Source organism: Chenopodium album, chromosome 12 (genome assembly GCF_948465745.1).
Source record: "Chenopodium album chromosome 12, dcCheAlbu1.1, whole genome shotgun sequence".
NCBI lineage: Eukaryota > Viridiplantae > Streptophyta > Magnoliopsida > Caryophyllales > Amaranthaceae > Chenopodium > Chenopodium album.
Genome location: NC_137845.1, coordinates 9,426,427 through 9,439,542, shown reverse-complemented (window position 1 = coordinate 9,439,542; position 13,116 = coordinate 9,426,427). Strand labels below are relative to the sequence as shown.

Here is a 13,116-nt window from a genome sequence, read left to right as displayed (position 1 = left end):
TTATAGTATAGATTATTTTGTTATACAATAATATAATATATATTGGCATGCAGCTGATGATTTTGGAGATTCAAAAGTAACATGTTGTCAAGACAATCATATAGGAGAATGTATTCCAGGATGTGCAAGTGAAACCAAATGCAACAGTTTATGTAGCAGTTCTTGTGCTAAAGGAGGCTTCTGCAAAGTTCTATCACACCCTCCTCCTAACCATTTTTGCCATTGTTATTGTTGATCTATATATTCTATATAGTTTCGCAAATAATTTTAAAAATAAGAAACTCCCATGAACATTCATCTTATGTAATGGCTTATCCTAAAAGAAAGCCTTGACATTCAATTTATAATAACATAAAAATATTATTATATTAAATATTTATCTAACATCATTTTGATTATATTGTCATAGCAAATCTGCCTATTAAGGAGGCTTTTGCAAATTTTCATCACACTCGCGCCCCCTAATCATTATTGCCATTGTTATTGTTGATCAATTTTCTATATATTTGCAAGTAATTTTTTTTTTTTTACCTACTTATATTATTCATTTATTAAAAGAAATTTTTATGTAACATTCAACCTAAGTCCAAGTTTTATTGGACTTAAATTAATTCAAAACATAAATTAAAAAAAAATGGAATACAATTAGCTTACATTAATCAAAACATAAAAAAAAAATGGAATCCTATGGGTGGTTGGTTGGTGGTGGTGGTGGTTTTGAAATGAGAGTCTAATTAAGTTAATTAGTGGATAATTAAGAAAATAGGTTTATCTCGCAAAAAAAATAAAATAAAATATAAAGATATTTTTAAACATATTTCCTTAAATAAACAATTATGTTTTAAAAAAAGATAACCGCTACGATCAATCTCGTTAATAAAAATAAAAATAAAAATAAAAATAAAAACAGCGCAATGAAATGAGCCCTTTTCCTAAATAATGTTGGGAAAACATGCAATTCCCAAAATACAGCCGATTTTTTTTTTAATTTCCACCGTATCGTCCACATCAGCTAAGGAAAACAAACCGTTTTTTTTTTCTCGGTCCAGCAACAAACCGCTACTTCAAGTAATGGTGTTAAGAGAATAAACCGCTACTTGAATTAGCGGTTTTAATTTCATACACCGCTACTTGAAGTGGCGGTTTTCCTCAAAACTCCGCTACTTAAATTAGCGGTCATGATTTTGTTGAATTATTTTACTAGGGAAAAGGGGAAAGTGATTTTGTTAAAAAAAATACTTAGTAAATACAAACCGCCACTTCAAGTAGCGGTTTATAATAAGTAAGCCGCTATTTGAAGTAGCGGTTGTTAGTAGCACACTGCTATTTCTTTTTAACCGTTAAAAAAAAAATTTCCACTAAACCGATGACGTGGACGATACGGGAAATTAAAAAAAGATTTGCTGTACATGTTTTCCCAACATTATTTAGGAAAAGGGCTCCGAATCTCCGATGAAACACAAAACCATTTTTTTTTTTTTTTTTGGGACAAAGACGAAACCGTCTTGTTACTCAATACTCACTCAGTCTTTTGCACTCTTATTTCAAACATGAAAGTAGCAGATCAATCAATTCAATCTCTATTAAGAAACTGCAATTCAATCATTAACCTTAAACAAATTCACGCCCAAATTCTACGCCACAATCTCCATGAACAACACTCAATTACTTCCTCCATTGTTACTCTGTACACCGCTCTCTCTCCTCGTCACACCCATCTCCTCTTCTCTTCTCTCTCTCACCATGTCACTGCATTTCTCTTCAATCACTCAATCAGATATTTCTCGAAAACCCCATTTCTCTGCTATGAATCCTTGCAATTATACCTTCAAATGGTTCGTTGTAATGTAAAACCTGATAATTACACTTACCCTTTTCTACTTAACTCGTGTGCTGCTCTTTGTGACCTTAATCATGGATGTGAGGTTCATGGGCGTGTTGTGAAATCTGGGTTTTGTTCAATTGTTGAAGTTTTTAATGCTTTGATTGATATGTATGGGAAATGTGGTAAGTTGGGTTGTGCACGCAAAGTGTTCGACGAAATGCCTCAAAGAGATGTAGTTTCTTATAATGCTATTTTGGGTGCTTATGCTAGAGTTGGGGATGAAATGGGAGATGCCCAGATGATTTTTGATGAAATGCCTGTTAGAAATTTGATTTCTTGGAATGCTATGGTTGTAGGATATGTGAATAATGGTGATTTGGATTCGGCTCGAGCTACATTTGATTTGATGTTTGAGAAGAATGTTGTAACTTGGACAACAATGCTAGTTGGTTATACTAAAAATAAGATGATGGATATGGCTAAAATCCTTTTTGAGGCTATGCCTGAGAAGACTTTAGTTTGTTGGACTGCCATGATTTCCGGATATGCTCAAAATGGACAACCGAATGATGCATTGACGTATTTTCGTAGAATGCAAGGAGTACATGTTAAGCCTGATGCTTTTGCAATGACTGCTGTAATATCTGCATTGGCGCAGTTAGGACGTCCTGATTTGACCAATTGGATCATGAAACTAGTGAATCAAGAAGGCATTGAGCGAAATGTTAAAGTTCTTACTTCATTGGTTGATATGCACGCTAAATGTGGGAACATTGAAGAAGCGTGTCGGTTGTTTGAGGAGATTCCTCAGCCGGATGTATACCCTTATAGTGCACTTATAACAGGCCTTGCTTCACATGGGCATGGCATCAGAGCGCTTGAGGTGTTTCAAAAAATGTTGATGGCGAAGGTTGAACCTGATTATATAACTTTTGTTGGAGTGTTAAATGCGTGTAGCCATACGGGACTTGTTGATGATGGTTTAGCATATTGGGAGAGCATGATAAACGATTACAAGATTGAGCCGGATGCAGATCATTATGCTTGCGTAGTTGATATGCTTGGGCGTGCTGGGAGACTTGAGCAAGCGTATAAGATGCTCAAGAGTATGCCAATGGATCCTCGCCCTGCTGCTTTTGGTGCTCTTCTTGCCGCCTGTCGAACTTATAGCAATGTTGAAATAGCAGAACTTGTTGCTCAAGAACTATTTATATTAGAACCTAATAATACTGGTAACTATGTGCTTCTCTCTGGTATCTATGCTGAAAGAGAGCAATGGGATGAGGCTGAAAGAGTTCGAAAAGCTATGAAGAAAAAGATCACAGCTAAATTACCTGGTCATAGTTGGGTTGAATCTAACAAATACGGAAAAGTTTATAGTGGCCCTGTGTGAGTGAACTGGGTAGATGATCGTGACAAAGGGAAAACAGACTATGTAACGACGGATTCTGATTTTGAGGTGGTATGAAGGTGCATTGTTCTGTTTTCTGGAGTCCAAGTACAGGAATATCAGCCTTCCTTTTGATCTTATAATATGTAGAGTTATAATCTTTCATTGATCTCTTTATCAATATAAGATATCTTATCAGTTTCCTAATGGCAAGTTAGAATAACTGCGCCTCTAGTTTGATCGAGGTAATGTGATTGCTGGCTTGTACATTTTAAACAGAACAAACGTATTTGCAGTCAATGTCTGATGGCACTAATCTTGGATTATGTGCAGAATATAGAGTGCAGGTGAGACTGCCAAATATACTTGAGCTGAGGTATACCTTTCTTTAATTTGCTACATTTTTCTACAATTTTTTTTGAAAGACATTTTTCTACAATTTCTTTAGTTGTATTTGGCATAAAATTTTGGTCTAAGTCCGCATTGAAGCAAGTCAGACAATTTTGCATTGCACGACTTTAATGCTGTTTGTTAAAGCACCTGAAAGCTTCTGCTGTATTTTTTCTTTTTTCTTCCATTATTTTGCTGTAGTTTACCTTTACTCTGCTACATACACATTTATTATGCTGCCATTAGATTGAACTTTCTAATATATGTCCAAAACTCCAAATGTATCATGCTAGATAGTTGAATTACTGCTTTACCAATGTGAAAAGGTTGGATACACTTGATGGTCTATAACTACAGGAATTGATTTTATCTTCTAAGACCTTAATCTGGGAAATTTACACATGCAATTCATTTAATCTCTATCTACTTGGTTATGTTTTAGGTAAAAAGGAGAGTGAATGGAGGGAAGCTGTAATCTCCACATGCTCTTGGTAGTAGTTGAACCTCTATCTCAGGGGAAAGAAACTGGGTTGGGAGCTACTACTCCCCACCCTGACTCCATTTGCATGCCCATTCATTCCTTTCTGTTGTATGCATGGCTAAATTGGTCTCCACTGTTTTTCAACTTTTCCTGCCCCCTCGCTTGTTCACCAACATTGCTTATTCGGCATTCTCCTTGGACAGTTTCTCTGTTTCCGTCCGACAGTCTCGCCATCTTTTGAGTCCAACACTTGAAGAAAGGTAACTTTTTCCCAGATAATTTCTTTTTCCCGGTGAGTTACCTCTGTAAAGATGATGTCTAAACTCCCCCAGCATGTCCTTGCCCGTAGCAGTTGCAATTTTTTTATTGGCCCTTTTCTTTTATATCTTTTGTTAATAAAACCTTCATCTGCTTTGCTTTGCAAATCCATAGTTATATAATATTCTAATTTAAGGAGTGCTGGTTGTGTCACATTTTGCTTAACAATTCCCCAGCAATGCAGCCAGGGGCATTCTTGCACTTTTATTTTGGAGCACTGCTGTAGAAGCTACTGTTAGGAACACTAATGACCTTGATTAGAGCCTATTGTTGCCTGTATGTACTTCAATATATTATTGATTGGCAAATAATTCATAGTTTCTAACATTATTGATGATTAATCTGACTGCCGAGATTGTAGTTGCCACTGCTAGTATGGAAAATACAATGATGAGAATCCAATGCCATGCCTTCATCCCAGTCCTAGCAGTCTTCCCCTTAACCTATGGCATAAAATAAGAGTCAAAATTTATAACTGATTTTTGTGTTGTTACTTTTATTGAAACTGCTTAGCCTTAGTATAAGTTACCTTGATGTAGATCATGCTTGGAAAGATAAAAGTTAATGTAACAAGTGTAAATGATCCCAAGAGGTTCATGAAATCTCCCATGAAAGGTATGGCCGCTGTCACCAAAGTATTGCCTGTAAATACAAGTACCCGTAGCAAAAATCGCCTTCTTATATTTCTTCTTGAGTATGTACTCTCGTCAACTTTCAGAAACTTGGTATCTAGCGCCTCATGAACTGGTTGGAAGAACATCTGACATTGTATGAAATATTTGAAGGTAAGCGATACTGTTGTGAGTCACAATTATTAGCTTAAGATACTTCCCATGCAAATTCCTTCTTTAATTATGAGTTCAATTGGAGACATTGACCAAACAGTTATTCATAATTTGTTGTATGAAGATATCATGATCATGTCTTTGTATTATAGTAATCTTGGTTGGTTACAATTAAAGCATATTTAGGAAGTTCAATATAAGATTATCTAGAAATATCCTAGTAAAGTAGTAGTGAAACCTTTAACCCTTCTCATTTTCTCCCTCCAAACCTAAAAAATATAGCTCATGTGCCTACAACTACACAATAAATAGCACCTGGATCATTGATCTACTACTTTACTACGAGGTAATATATTCAATATGTTTGTTGGTCATTGGAGACTCTTTCAAGTTTCAACGATTTACCCTTGTTGATTCTGTAACTCCTCATTTATTAGTCCTTTCTCTAATCACTCCTTTGTCCTATTACCCTCTCACTTCTTCTTCCATGTCAAAAATACTTGCTTATAGTGCCACTACATGATTTTAAACTGACTTATGATGGTGAAATAATTTTTAGTTACTAATTTGAATTAATGTAGATGCAGTATGTCCAGTCTGTACTCTGTAGAGACTTAAGTAACTTATTTGATTTGTCTAATTTACTCTTATATAATATGTTTTTAATCTGGAATTTATGTGAAGCAGAAGTATGAAAAGGGGGAGATGGGGAGTAATTTAAGTAAGAAGAAGCAAAATAACACATACATGTTGAGAGATGACATTTTGTAGAAAGACAGCTAAGTTGATCAGGATCTTTGCCCATTTTGGGCCGCTTAGTGCCATAGGGAGATAATCTGGAACATCTGAACCATAAAGCCAATATCCGTAGATACTAACACCATAATATACCATGAGGCCAACAGTATATTGTGTACACAAGGCAATTCTCATGTTCCTGACAACTGGCTTCTGGAGAGTTGACTGCACGATTCAAAATTAAATTTGGTCATTGTCTCATTGAAGCTAGTTTGAATATTGCTCTCTGTTTCTGCATAACTATATACTTTCTATGGTGTCAAAGCTCATAGTAAGTAGTAATTTTCACCTGTATTTCTGGTACCATGCCTGAATTGTTGCTTACGATCATGGCCGATACTGCACCTAAGGCATTAAACACCTTACCCACTGTGCTACCCCTAACTTCATAGTTTCTGTGTCTGCTAGAATTTCCTGCAAAGTGAATGGATGAATAAGTTGGGCTGAAATTTGCATTTGATGGAGTAGAAATGTTAAATTAAAGAAACAATTGTTATGTACTGTATATAAATTTTACTGTGCGTAGTGCTTACATTCACTCACACGTGTGCATTTAAATATATTACACACACAATCACATTACTTGCATTATTTATGCATTGAGCGGGCATTGTAGGGATGCAACATTCAGTTCAGCTTCTAATTAACATAAATTTTGAAAGATCTATCTGTTTTAAGTTACTAAATTCAAATTACATTTTTCAGCCTTAAGACAAGGTAGTTTAAAGGCAATTAATGCTATTTCTGTTTTTGCTTTCTGATTTAGGGTGATTGTTGCTCCGTGTTTTACCTCAAGTTGGGGGAATGGAATAGTGTTGTTGAGGAGGAATGGGAAAATTGTGTTAGCCTGTTAGGCAAAAGGCTAAAGACCTAACAAAACCGATTAGGGACAGACCTATCTGCTAAATTCTGGTGAGGGGAAATAAGCCACAAACCTTTGAAGCTCTATCAAATTAAGTACACTACATAATTCTTTGGCATCTGTACATGTTATTGCAGGTTGAGGTCATAAACATTAACAACATTGAGCTTACCATCTTTTGCTGATACCGCAAGAAGAACTCCAATAAAACCGAAGGTGAGAAATGTAGAAGCTCCTACCCACACTCTCATGGCAGACATGTTTGGGACGACAAAAGCAAATATGCAGTATACTACTCCTGTGATAATGATGTAATACTGGAGCCTCAAGGCTGTCTCACTGAACACCAGATTTATCTCCTGCAAGAAGACCATTACAAGTTTAGCTGGTATTAAGATCTTTCTCTATATTTGCTTATATGTTGTTTCTTTTGGGTGGAGCTGCTGATTATAATCAAACTGCATCTAAGAGAAGGAAGCTTCTTACAAAATTATTTGAAATTACCCTTAACTATTTAATTTTCACACAGCCAAACATAGCCAGTTCTTCTTGATTAACTCACTAGATTAAAAGTATTCATAATCAATTATGGCGGATTTTGCCTACTGATTTCTAAGACTGCATAATCATTTTTTTTTTTAATTTTTATTTTTAATGTTTTTGGTTTGAAGGAGGTTAAATGAACAATTTACCTTCAGTGCTCTGCCTCCTAGAAGGATGAAACCCATATTTGCTAAAATAAAGGTTGAAAATTGGAGCATATATGTTACATAGTACAATTTCTTCCCTGCACGGTTAGATGTTTGGTGTTAGGTGTCTACTTCATATCCAATTTCGAAATACATCTGAATAATACAGTTGAAACTTTATACTGTAGTTTTTTTTAGCATACTAACCAAATAGATAACCCATGACGTCTCTGTATCTGATGAATCTCTGACCTTGGATGAAGTGAAAGCCTGCTAATACACAGCTTGAGTAGCAACTGAAGAACCCAACAAGAACTAAGCAGACAATACCCCATACCCAACCCAGGGGCACCAACATAAGGTTTGAAAAGCTTAGTATCCATCCACAGTTGAAGCTCGTTACGAGCATCAAACTAACCTGCTGCCATGAATCTGTATATAAACCATAACAAAATTATTGTGTCAAAACATTCTGTTTCATCAGGCTTATAGATAGAAGAATCTAAGAAGATACACATTTAAATTGTAAATAAGTGTAGGATAACACATTTTCCTCTTTTTTGTACACTTCACTGATCTAGTGCTAAGAGATATTGCACTATGGTAGAGGGAACTGGCACCTTAGGCTTAATATGAGAAGGAATCTTCAGTCCTCCCTCAAAAACAAACTAAGGACATAGTAAGTGTACTAAGATTCTATACTTATGTGAGTTATACGACAATATCTGATCGCATGTCATAGTTGTCAACTTGTCACCCTTGAGAATTTACCAACTTTGATGCAGATATAATGCAACTTACTATCGAAGTCAAGGAAGTCTTGGACTCTTGGTAACATGTCATGCATGAATGGAACACAGAATAAATAAAGCAGTGCACTAGATCACACGATTCAAGCAGTATACTATACTAAACAAGCTATTTGATTCTATGAGACTAAGGTGAGTGACTGAAACTAACCATTCCCAATAGCATGAGCTGAAGTCGGAACTTCTTCTAGAATTTGATCATTATTCTTTATAGAGCCTGATTCTAAGTTAAAAGCTGATGGATGACTAGTTTTTCCTTCTGTCTCCATAGTTTTCTTTTCTTTTTCTAAGCTTAGTGATTGTTGCCACTTGCTGGTTTTTTATAAGGAGAGCGTATGGTATGAAGTTTAGAGGACCGCATAATGTTATATACTGTATTTGTTTTGGTGGACACTGGACAGTGGTGAGTTATTTTAAATTTGTGTGTGTTTTTTTTTTTTTTTTTTTTCTGTTTTTGTTCAATATTCCCATTTTTGGTTGGAGTTCAATCATGCTATTTTAGCATGCATATATGGTGTATCTATGGTCAAGAATTAATATTATAGATACTCCGTCCCAAGCTTAGATTTGGAGTCTTATTCATTGGACCTATTGTTAAAAGTGGGTCCTTTAACCTTTAAAAAAACATACATAAAGCCATAATATACAGCCATGGCTTTGAGAATGATCTCTTGGACCAGTGACCTAGAGGTCACTTAGTATCCTTGAGGTGCGAAGTTCGATTCTCATTGGGCACAAATCCCATCCCTATAACCCTCCGGGCATTGCCAGTCGAGCTTTCTGTGATAGGAGCTCTCGGTTGGGGCCCAGTTGACCTTATCGTGTAAATTATAAAAAAAAATAAAAAATAAAAATTGTTGTGGCTTTAGGCCTTGTATGATTTATGATTGAGGTCTGTCTTCTTTACCTGAATTTATTGAACCGAATAATTTTACTACATAAATTGTTTTTACAAGTTAAAAATGTTTACGGTTGATTAAGCTTGATTACTTGTATTAATGATTAAACTGGTTTTTGTCTGTTTTTACTAATTTTTATTTAGTCGTTAATTTTTTTTAAAAAAGAATTTATTTAAATATTTACTACGGAGTAATTAAAATAGTTTTTATTTGTTTTAATCTGCTTTTTACAATACTAAATTTTTTTTTTTAACAATATGGAAAGGACAAAACAAAATTACTTTTTGTTGAAGATTAACATATTTTTTTTCAATTCTTTTCATTCAAGCAAACAAAGTCATTTTCATTTTTTTTTTTTTTTTTTTTTGAAAAAGTGATGGTTTTAGGAGAGTAGAGGTGGAGATTGCACTGAGGAAGATGAAACCTAAGAAGGCGGTTGGCCCTGATGGGGTACCGATAGAGGTGTGGAGGTGTTTGGGTAAGATTGGTATTGATTGGTTAATAAACCTTTTCAACAAGATATGGACGGCTACAAGGATCCCACAAGATTGGAGGAAGAGCACCTTGGTCCCGATTTATAAAAACAAAGGAGACGCTCAAGATTGTTCTAACTATCGAGGAATTAAGCTTATGAGCCATACTATGAAGTTGTGGGAAAGGGTGATTGAACAAAGGTTGAGGGCATGCACAAGGATTTCAGATAACCAATTTGGTTTTATGCCTGGGAGATCTACTATGGAGGCAATCCATTTGATAAGACAAATGATGGAGTTTTATAGGGAAAAGAAGAAAGATCTTCATATGGTCTTTATTGATTTAGAGAAAGCATATGACAAGGTGCCAAGAGAGATACTTTGGTGGGCAATGTTGAAGAAAGGTATCCCACGAAGGTATGTAGACCTAGTTAAGGATATGTATCGGGATGTGTCAACAAATGTGAGGACATGCGGAGGGTTGACAAAAGATTTCCCTATTACAATCGGATTGCATCAAGGGTCTGCATTAAGCCCTTTTCTTTTTGCAACGGTTCTAGACCAATTCAAGATGAGGTTCCATGGTGTATGTTGTTCGCGGATGATATCGTTTTGGTGGATGTGACTAAGGATGGGGTTAATGTCAAGTTGGAGCAATGGAGGCAAAGGTTGGAATCTAGAGGGTTTAAGCTAAGTCGGAGTAAGACTGAATATTTGGTATGTCGTTTTGACACTCAGAGGGGGACAAGCAATGAAGTGGTGAGTTTGGATGGAAAGGATTTGACCATGAGTGAATGTTTTAAGTATCTTGGGTCGATCATCCAGAAGAATGGTGACATTGATCAAGACGTGGCCCACAGGATTAAGTCAGGGTGGCTTAAATGGAGAGCGGCCACGGGAGTGTTATGCGACCGCAACATTCCCTTACAGTTGAAGGGAAAATTCTACAGGACTGCCATAAGACCAGTGTTGCTCTATGGTACAGAATGTTGGGCTTCTAAGAAAGAGCATATTAAAAAGATGGAGGTTACGGAAATGCGCATGTTAAGGTGGATGTGTGGAAACACTTTAAGAGATAGAATCAGAAATGAGGTTATTCGCAAGAAAGTAGGTGTGGCAGACATTGTAGATAAATTGAGGGAAAACCGTCTGCGTTGGTTTGGACATGTAAGACGGAGACCCGAGGGTGCACCGGTGCGAAGAGTGGAAGAGTGGGATCATGGAGGGATTAAACGAGGAAGAGGGAGACCAAAAATGACTTGGTTGGAAGGAGTGAGGAAGGATATGAAGTGCATGGATTTACGTGAGGATGAAGTTTTGGATCGTAAGGGATGGAGGAGAAAGATTTATGTTGATGACTACACGGAATAATCAAATTTGGTTCATGTTAGCCGACCCCACTTTTGGGATTAAGGCTTTGATTGATTGATTGATTGATTGATTGAAAAAGTGATGGTTTTGTTTATAGAATTGAATTAATGATAATTTTTGGTAGGTAAGGTGAAAGCTAGATGCATAATGAGGGGAGGGAGATATTCACTCTCAAGTACCCTTATTGTGGATTGAACTTCCAACCACAATGTCCACAAGGTTGGAAGATGAAGTTTAGCTTGGTAAATGAATGAATTAATTATTGGCTGGTTATTTTATTAGCTTTTAACTGGATCCAAAAGGATTATATGCTCTCTTTTCCAATACTTTTTAAGGGATGTTATATGCTCACTTATAAGATTCTTCTTTAATTGCATTTTTATTTAATACTATTATGAAACAAATATCTTATAAATTATACTTAAATTTTTCTCTCAAGTCAATAATGAGGTGCTAGAAAATGAGGGTTTACTGAAATTTCTTATGTTGCAGTCGAAATCTTGCATATAAGACAAGAAGCTGTTATATCAAGAAGACAAAAAATGGCTCGGTGGTCACTTATCTCATCACTTGAGACTCAAGGATAAGGGAGAGGGGAACAAAATGGGATAGGAATTAGGTGTCTCAGCCCATAAGCTCATTACCCCTGTATATGTGATTCAGTGTCTTTGGCTAGTGAGAGCCAGAGAGGTCACCCGAGGTTTATAGTTATACATAACTAGGTAGTGCTCGAGTCATGCTCGGATTAAATTAAGTAGAGAACACTTCGTATGTTACCAAAATGTTTGCTGGTTAGCAACGGGATGGTATTTAAAATTTTGCGTACTTTTGGTTAGTGTATTTTTTTCTTTTCTCTAGGTTGGTTGTAGGCTGTTATATAAATCTTGCATGAATTATTAAGGTAATTACGTCGATGACTTGATAGCTAAACATAACCTAAACTTAAAGTAATCTTGCTTGTTTTAAGGTCTTCTCGTTCACCTCACACTGCTGAAATTTTAAGGAAACAAAGGAAGTACGAAGTACTTATGTTTCTTTGGAAAGATATTTAGTGCATGGCGGGGTGATTGACACCATTGGCCTAAAAGCCAAGAGACATCCTCCTCTCTCCTTCCCATTATCAAAAAGTGTTTCTTTATAATATTCTACTCCCTTTGTTCATAATTAATTATCACACATACTATTTATAATATCTATATAGGACGGACTGACTTAGGCGTGGAGATGGAATAGGACTTATACTAGCACTTACAACTTTGTGACATATAGTGTTAATAAACAGAATTGTCAGAGCAATAATTCAAAAGCTTAGATGATGACATAAAAGAAAAATACAAGTTATAATATCTAAAGGCTTAGATGATAAACAAAAAAAACTCACCATTTCCAATAGTGTGAGCAGAAGTAGGACACTCTTCTTGGTTTTGATCATCTCTAATTGATCCAGATTCAATGTTAAGTGTTTCTTGCTGTCTAATTTTGCTTTCTGTTATCTCCATTTATCTAAACTTTTGAGAGTGATATTGTTACATTTGCCAATTGTTACTTCTTTATAAGGAAAACATCTGATGAGTAATAAGGACCATTAATTTGCATCAATCAATGACCCTAATATTACAACTTTTGCCTGCTGGCTGCTGCTACTACTACATTATTTTCCATGTGTACTTGGCCACTACTTCCTCTTTCATTTGTCTCTCTTTTTCCCAACTTTTTGGTGAGGATCTCTATCATGGTTGGTAATATATGCATGTTGGCAGGTTGTGGTCTATTCACGTAGTAGGCTAGGGACGGCATCCGGAGTGGTCGGCAAGGGATTGTACGTTACTCTCTCTATTCGGAATTAATTTAACTGACAATCAGATTTAACTCCTATCATCAAATAAAGAGTAAAAAGAATGTGACATAGTTTTACGATGCATTCTTTTCTATCACTCCATTTAATTTAGTTAAGTAGCAAAACAATACCAAATGCAAAATTTGCCAACACCACTCATTGAAGAGGAAAGTAGATGGGATCCACACC

General features: G+C 35.8%; 2 protein-coding genes and 1 long non-coding RNA gene across 4 annotated transcripts; 2 read left to right on the top strand and 1 right to left on the bottom strand.

The window, feature by feature from the left end:
* Nucleotides 1–1,501: 1,501 nt before the first annotated feature.
* Nucleotides 1,502–3,584, top strand: LOC145571898 (pentatricopeptide repeat-containing protein At2g22410, mitochondrial-like). The gene is made up of 2 exons (XM_081630925.1): nucleotides 1,502–3,460; nucleotides 3,549–3,584. Exon 1 carries the CDS (start codon nucleotides 1,551–1,553, stop codon nucleotides 3,216–3,218), a length of 1,668 nt encoding a protein of 555 aa, XP_081487051.1. The 5' UTR covers nucleotides 1,502–1,550; the 3' UTR covers nucleotides 3,219–3,460; nucleotides 3,549–3,584.
* A 201-nt stretch (nucleotides 3,585–3,785) lies between these two features.
* On the top strand, nucleotides 3,786–8,435 carry LOC145570267 (uncharacterized). Its single transcript, XR_014096421.1, has 4 exons — nucleotides 3,786–4,346; nucleotides 6,754–6,899; nucleotides 6,987–7,237; nucleotides 8,324–8,435. It is a non-coding gene; the product is annotated as an uncharacterized LOC145570267 (long non-coding RNA).
* LOC145570266 (proline transporter 2-like) lies at nucleotides 4,672–12,683 on the bottom strand. Of its 2 annotated transcripts, none has more exons than XM_081629305.1 (8): nucleotides 12,472–12,683; nucleotides 7,746–7,970; nucleotides 7,542–7,636; nucleotides 7,022–7,208; nucleotides 6,277–6,401; nucleotides 5,937–6,152; nucleotides 4,934–5,164; nucleotides 4,672–4,847 (listed from the first exon to the last, which is right to left on the bottom strand). In XM_081629305.1, the coding sequence occupies exons 1-8, from the start codon at nucleotides 12,587–12,589 to the stop codon at nucleotides 4,698–4,700; spliced, it is 1,347 nt and encodes a 448-aa protein (XP_081485431.1). In that variant the 5' UTR covers nucleotides 12,590–12,683; the 3' UTR covers nucleotides 4,672–4,697. The 2 variants fall into 2 exon arrangements, with proteins under 2 accessions (XP_081485431.1, XP_081485430.1); XM_081629304.1 differs by lacking the exon at nucleotides 12,472–12,683 and adding an exon at nucleotides 8,499–8,795.
* Nucleotides 12,684–13,116: the final 433 nt, after the last annotated feature.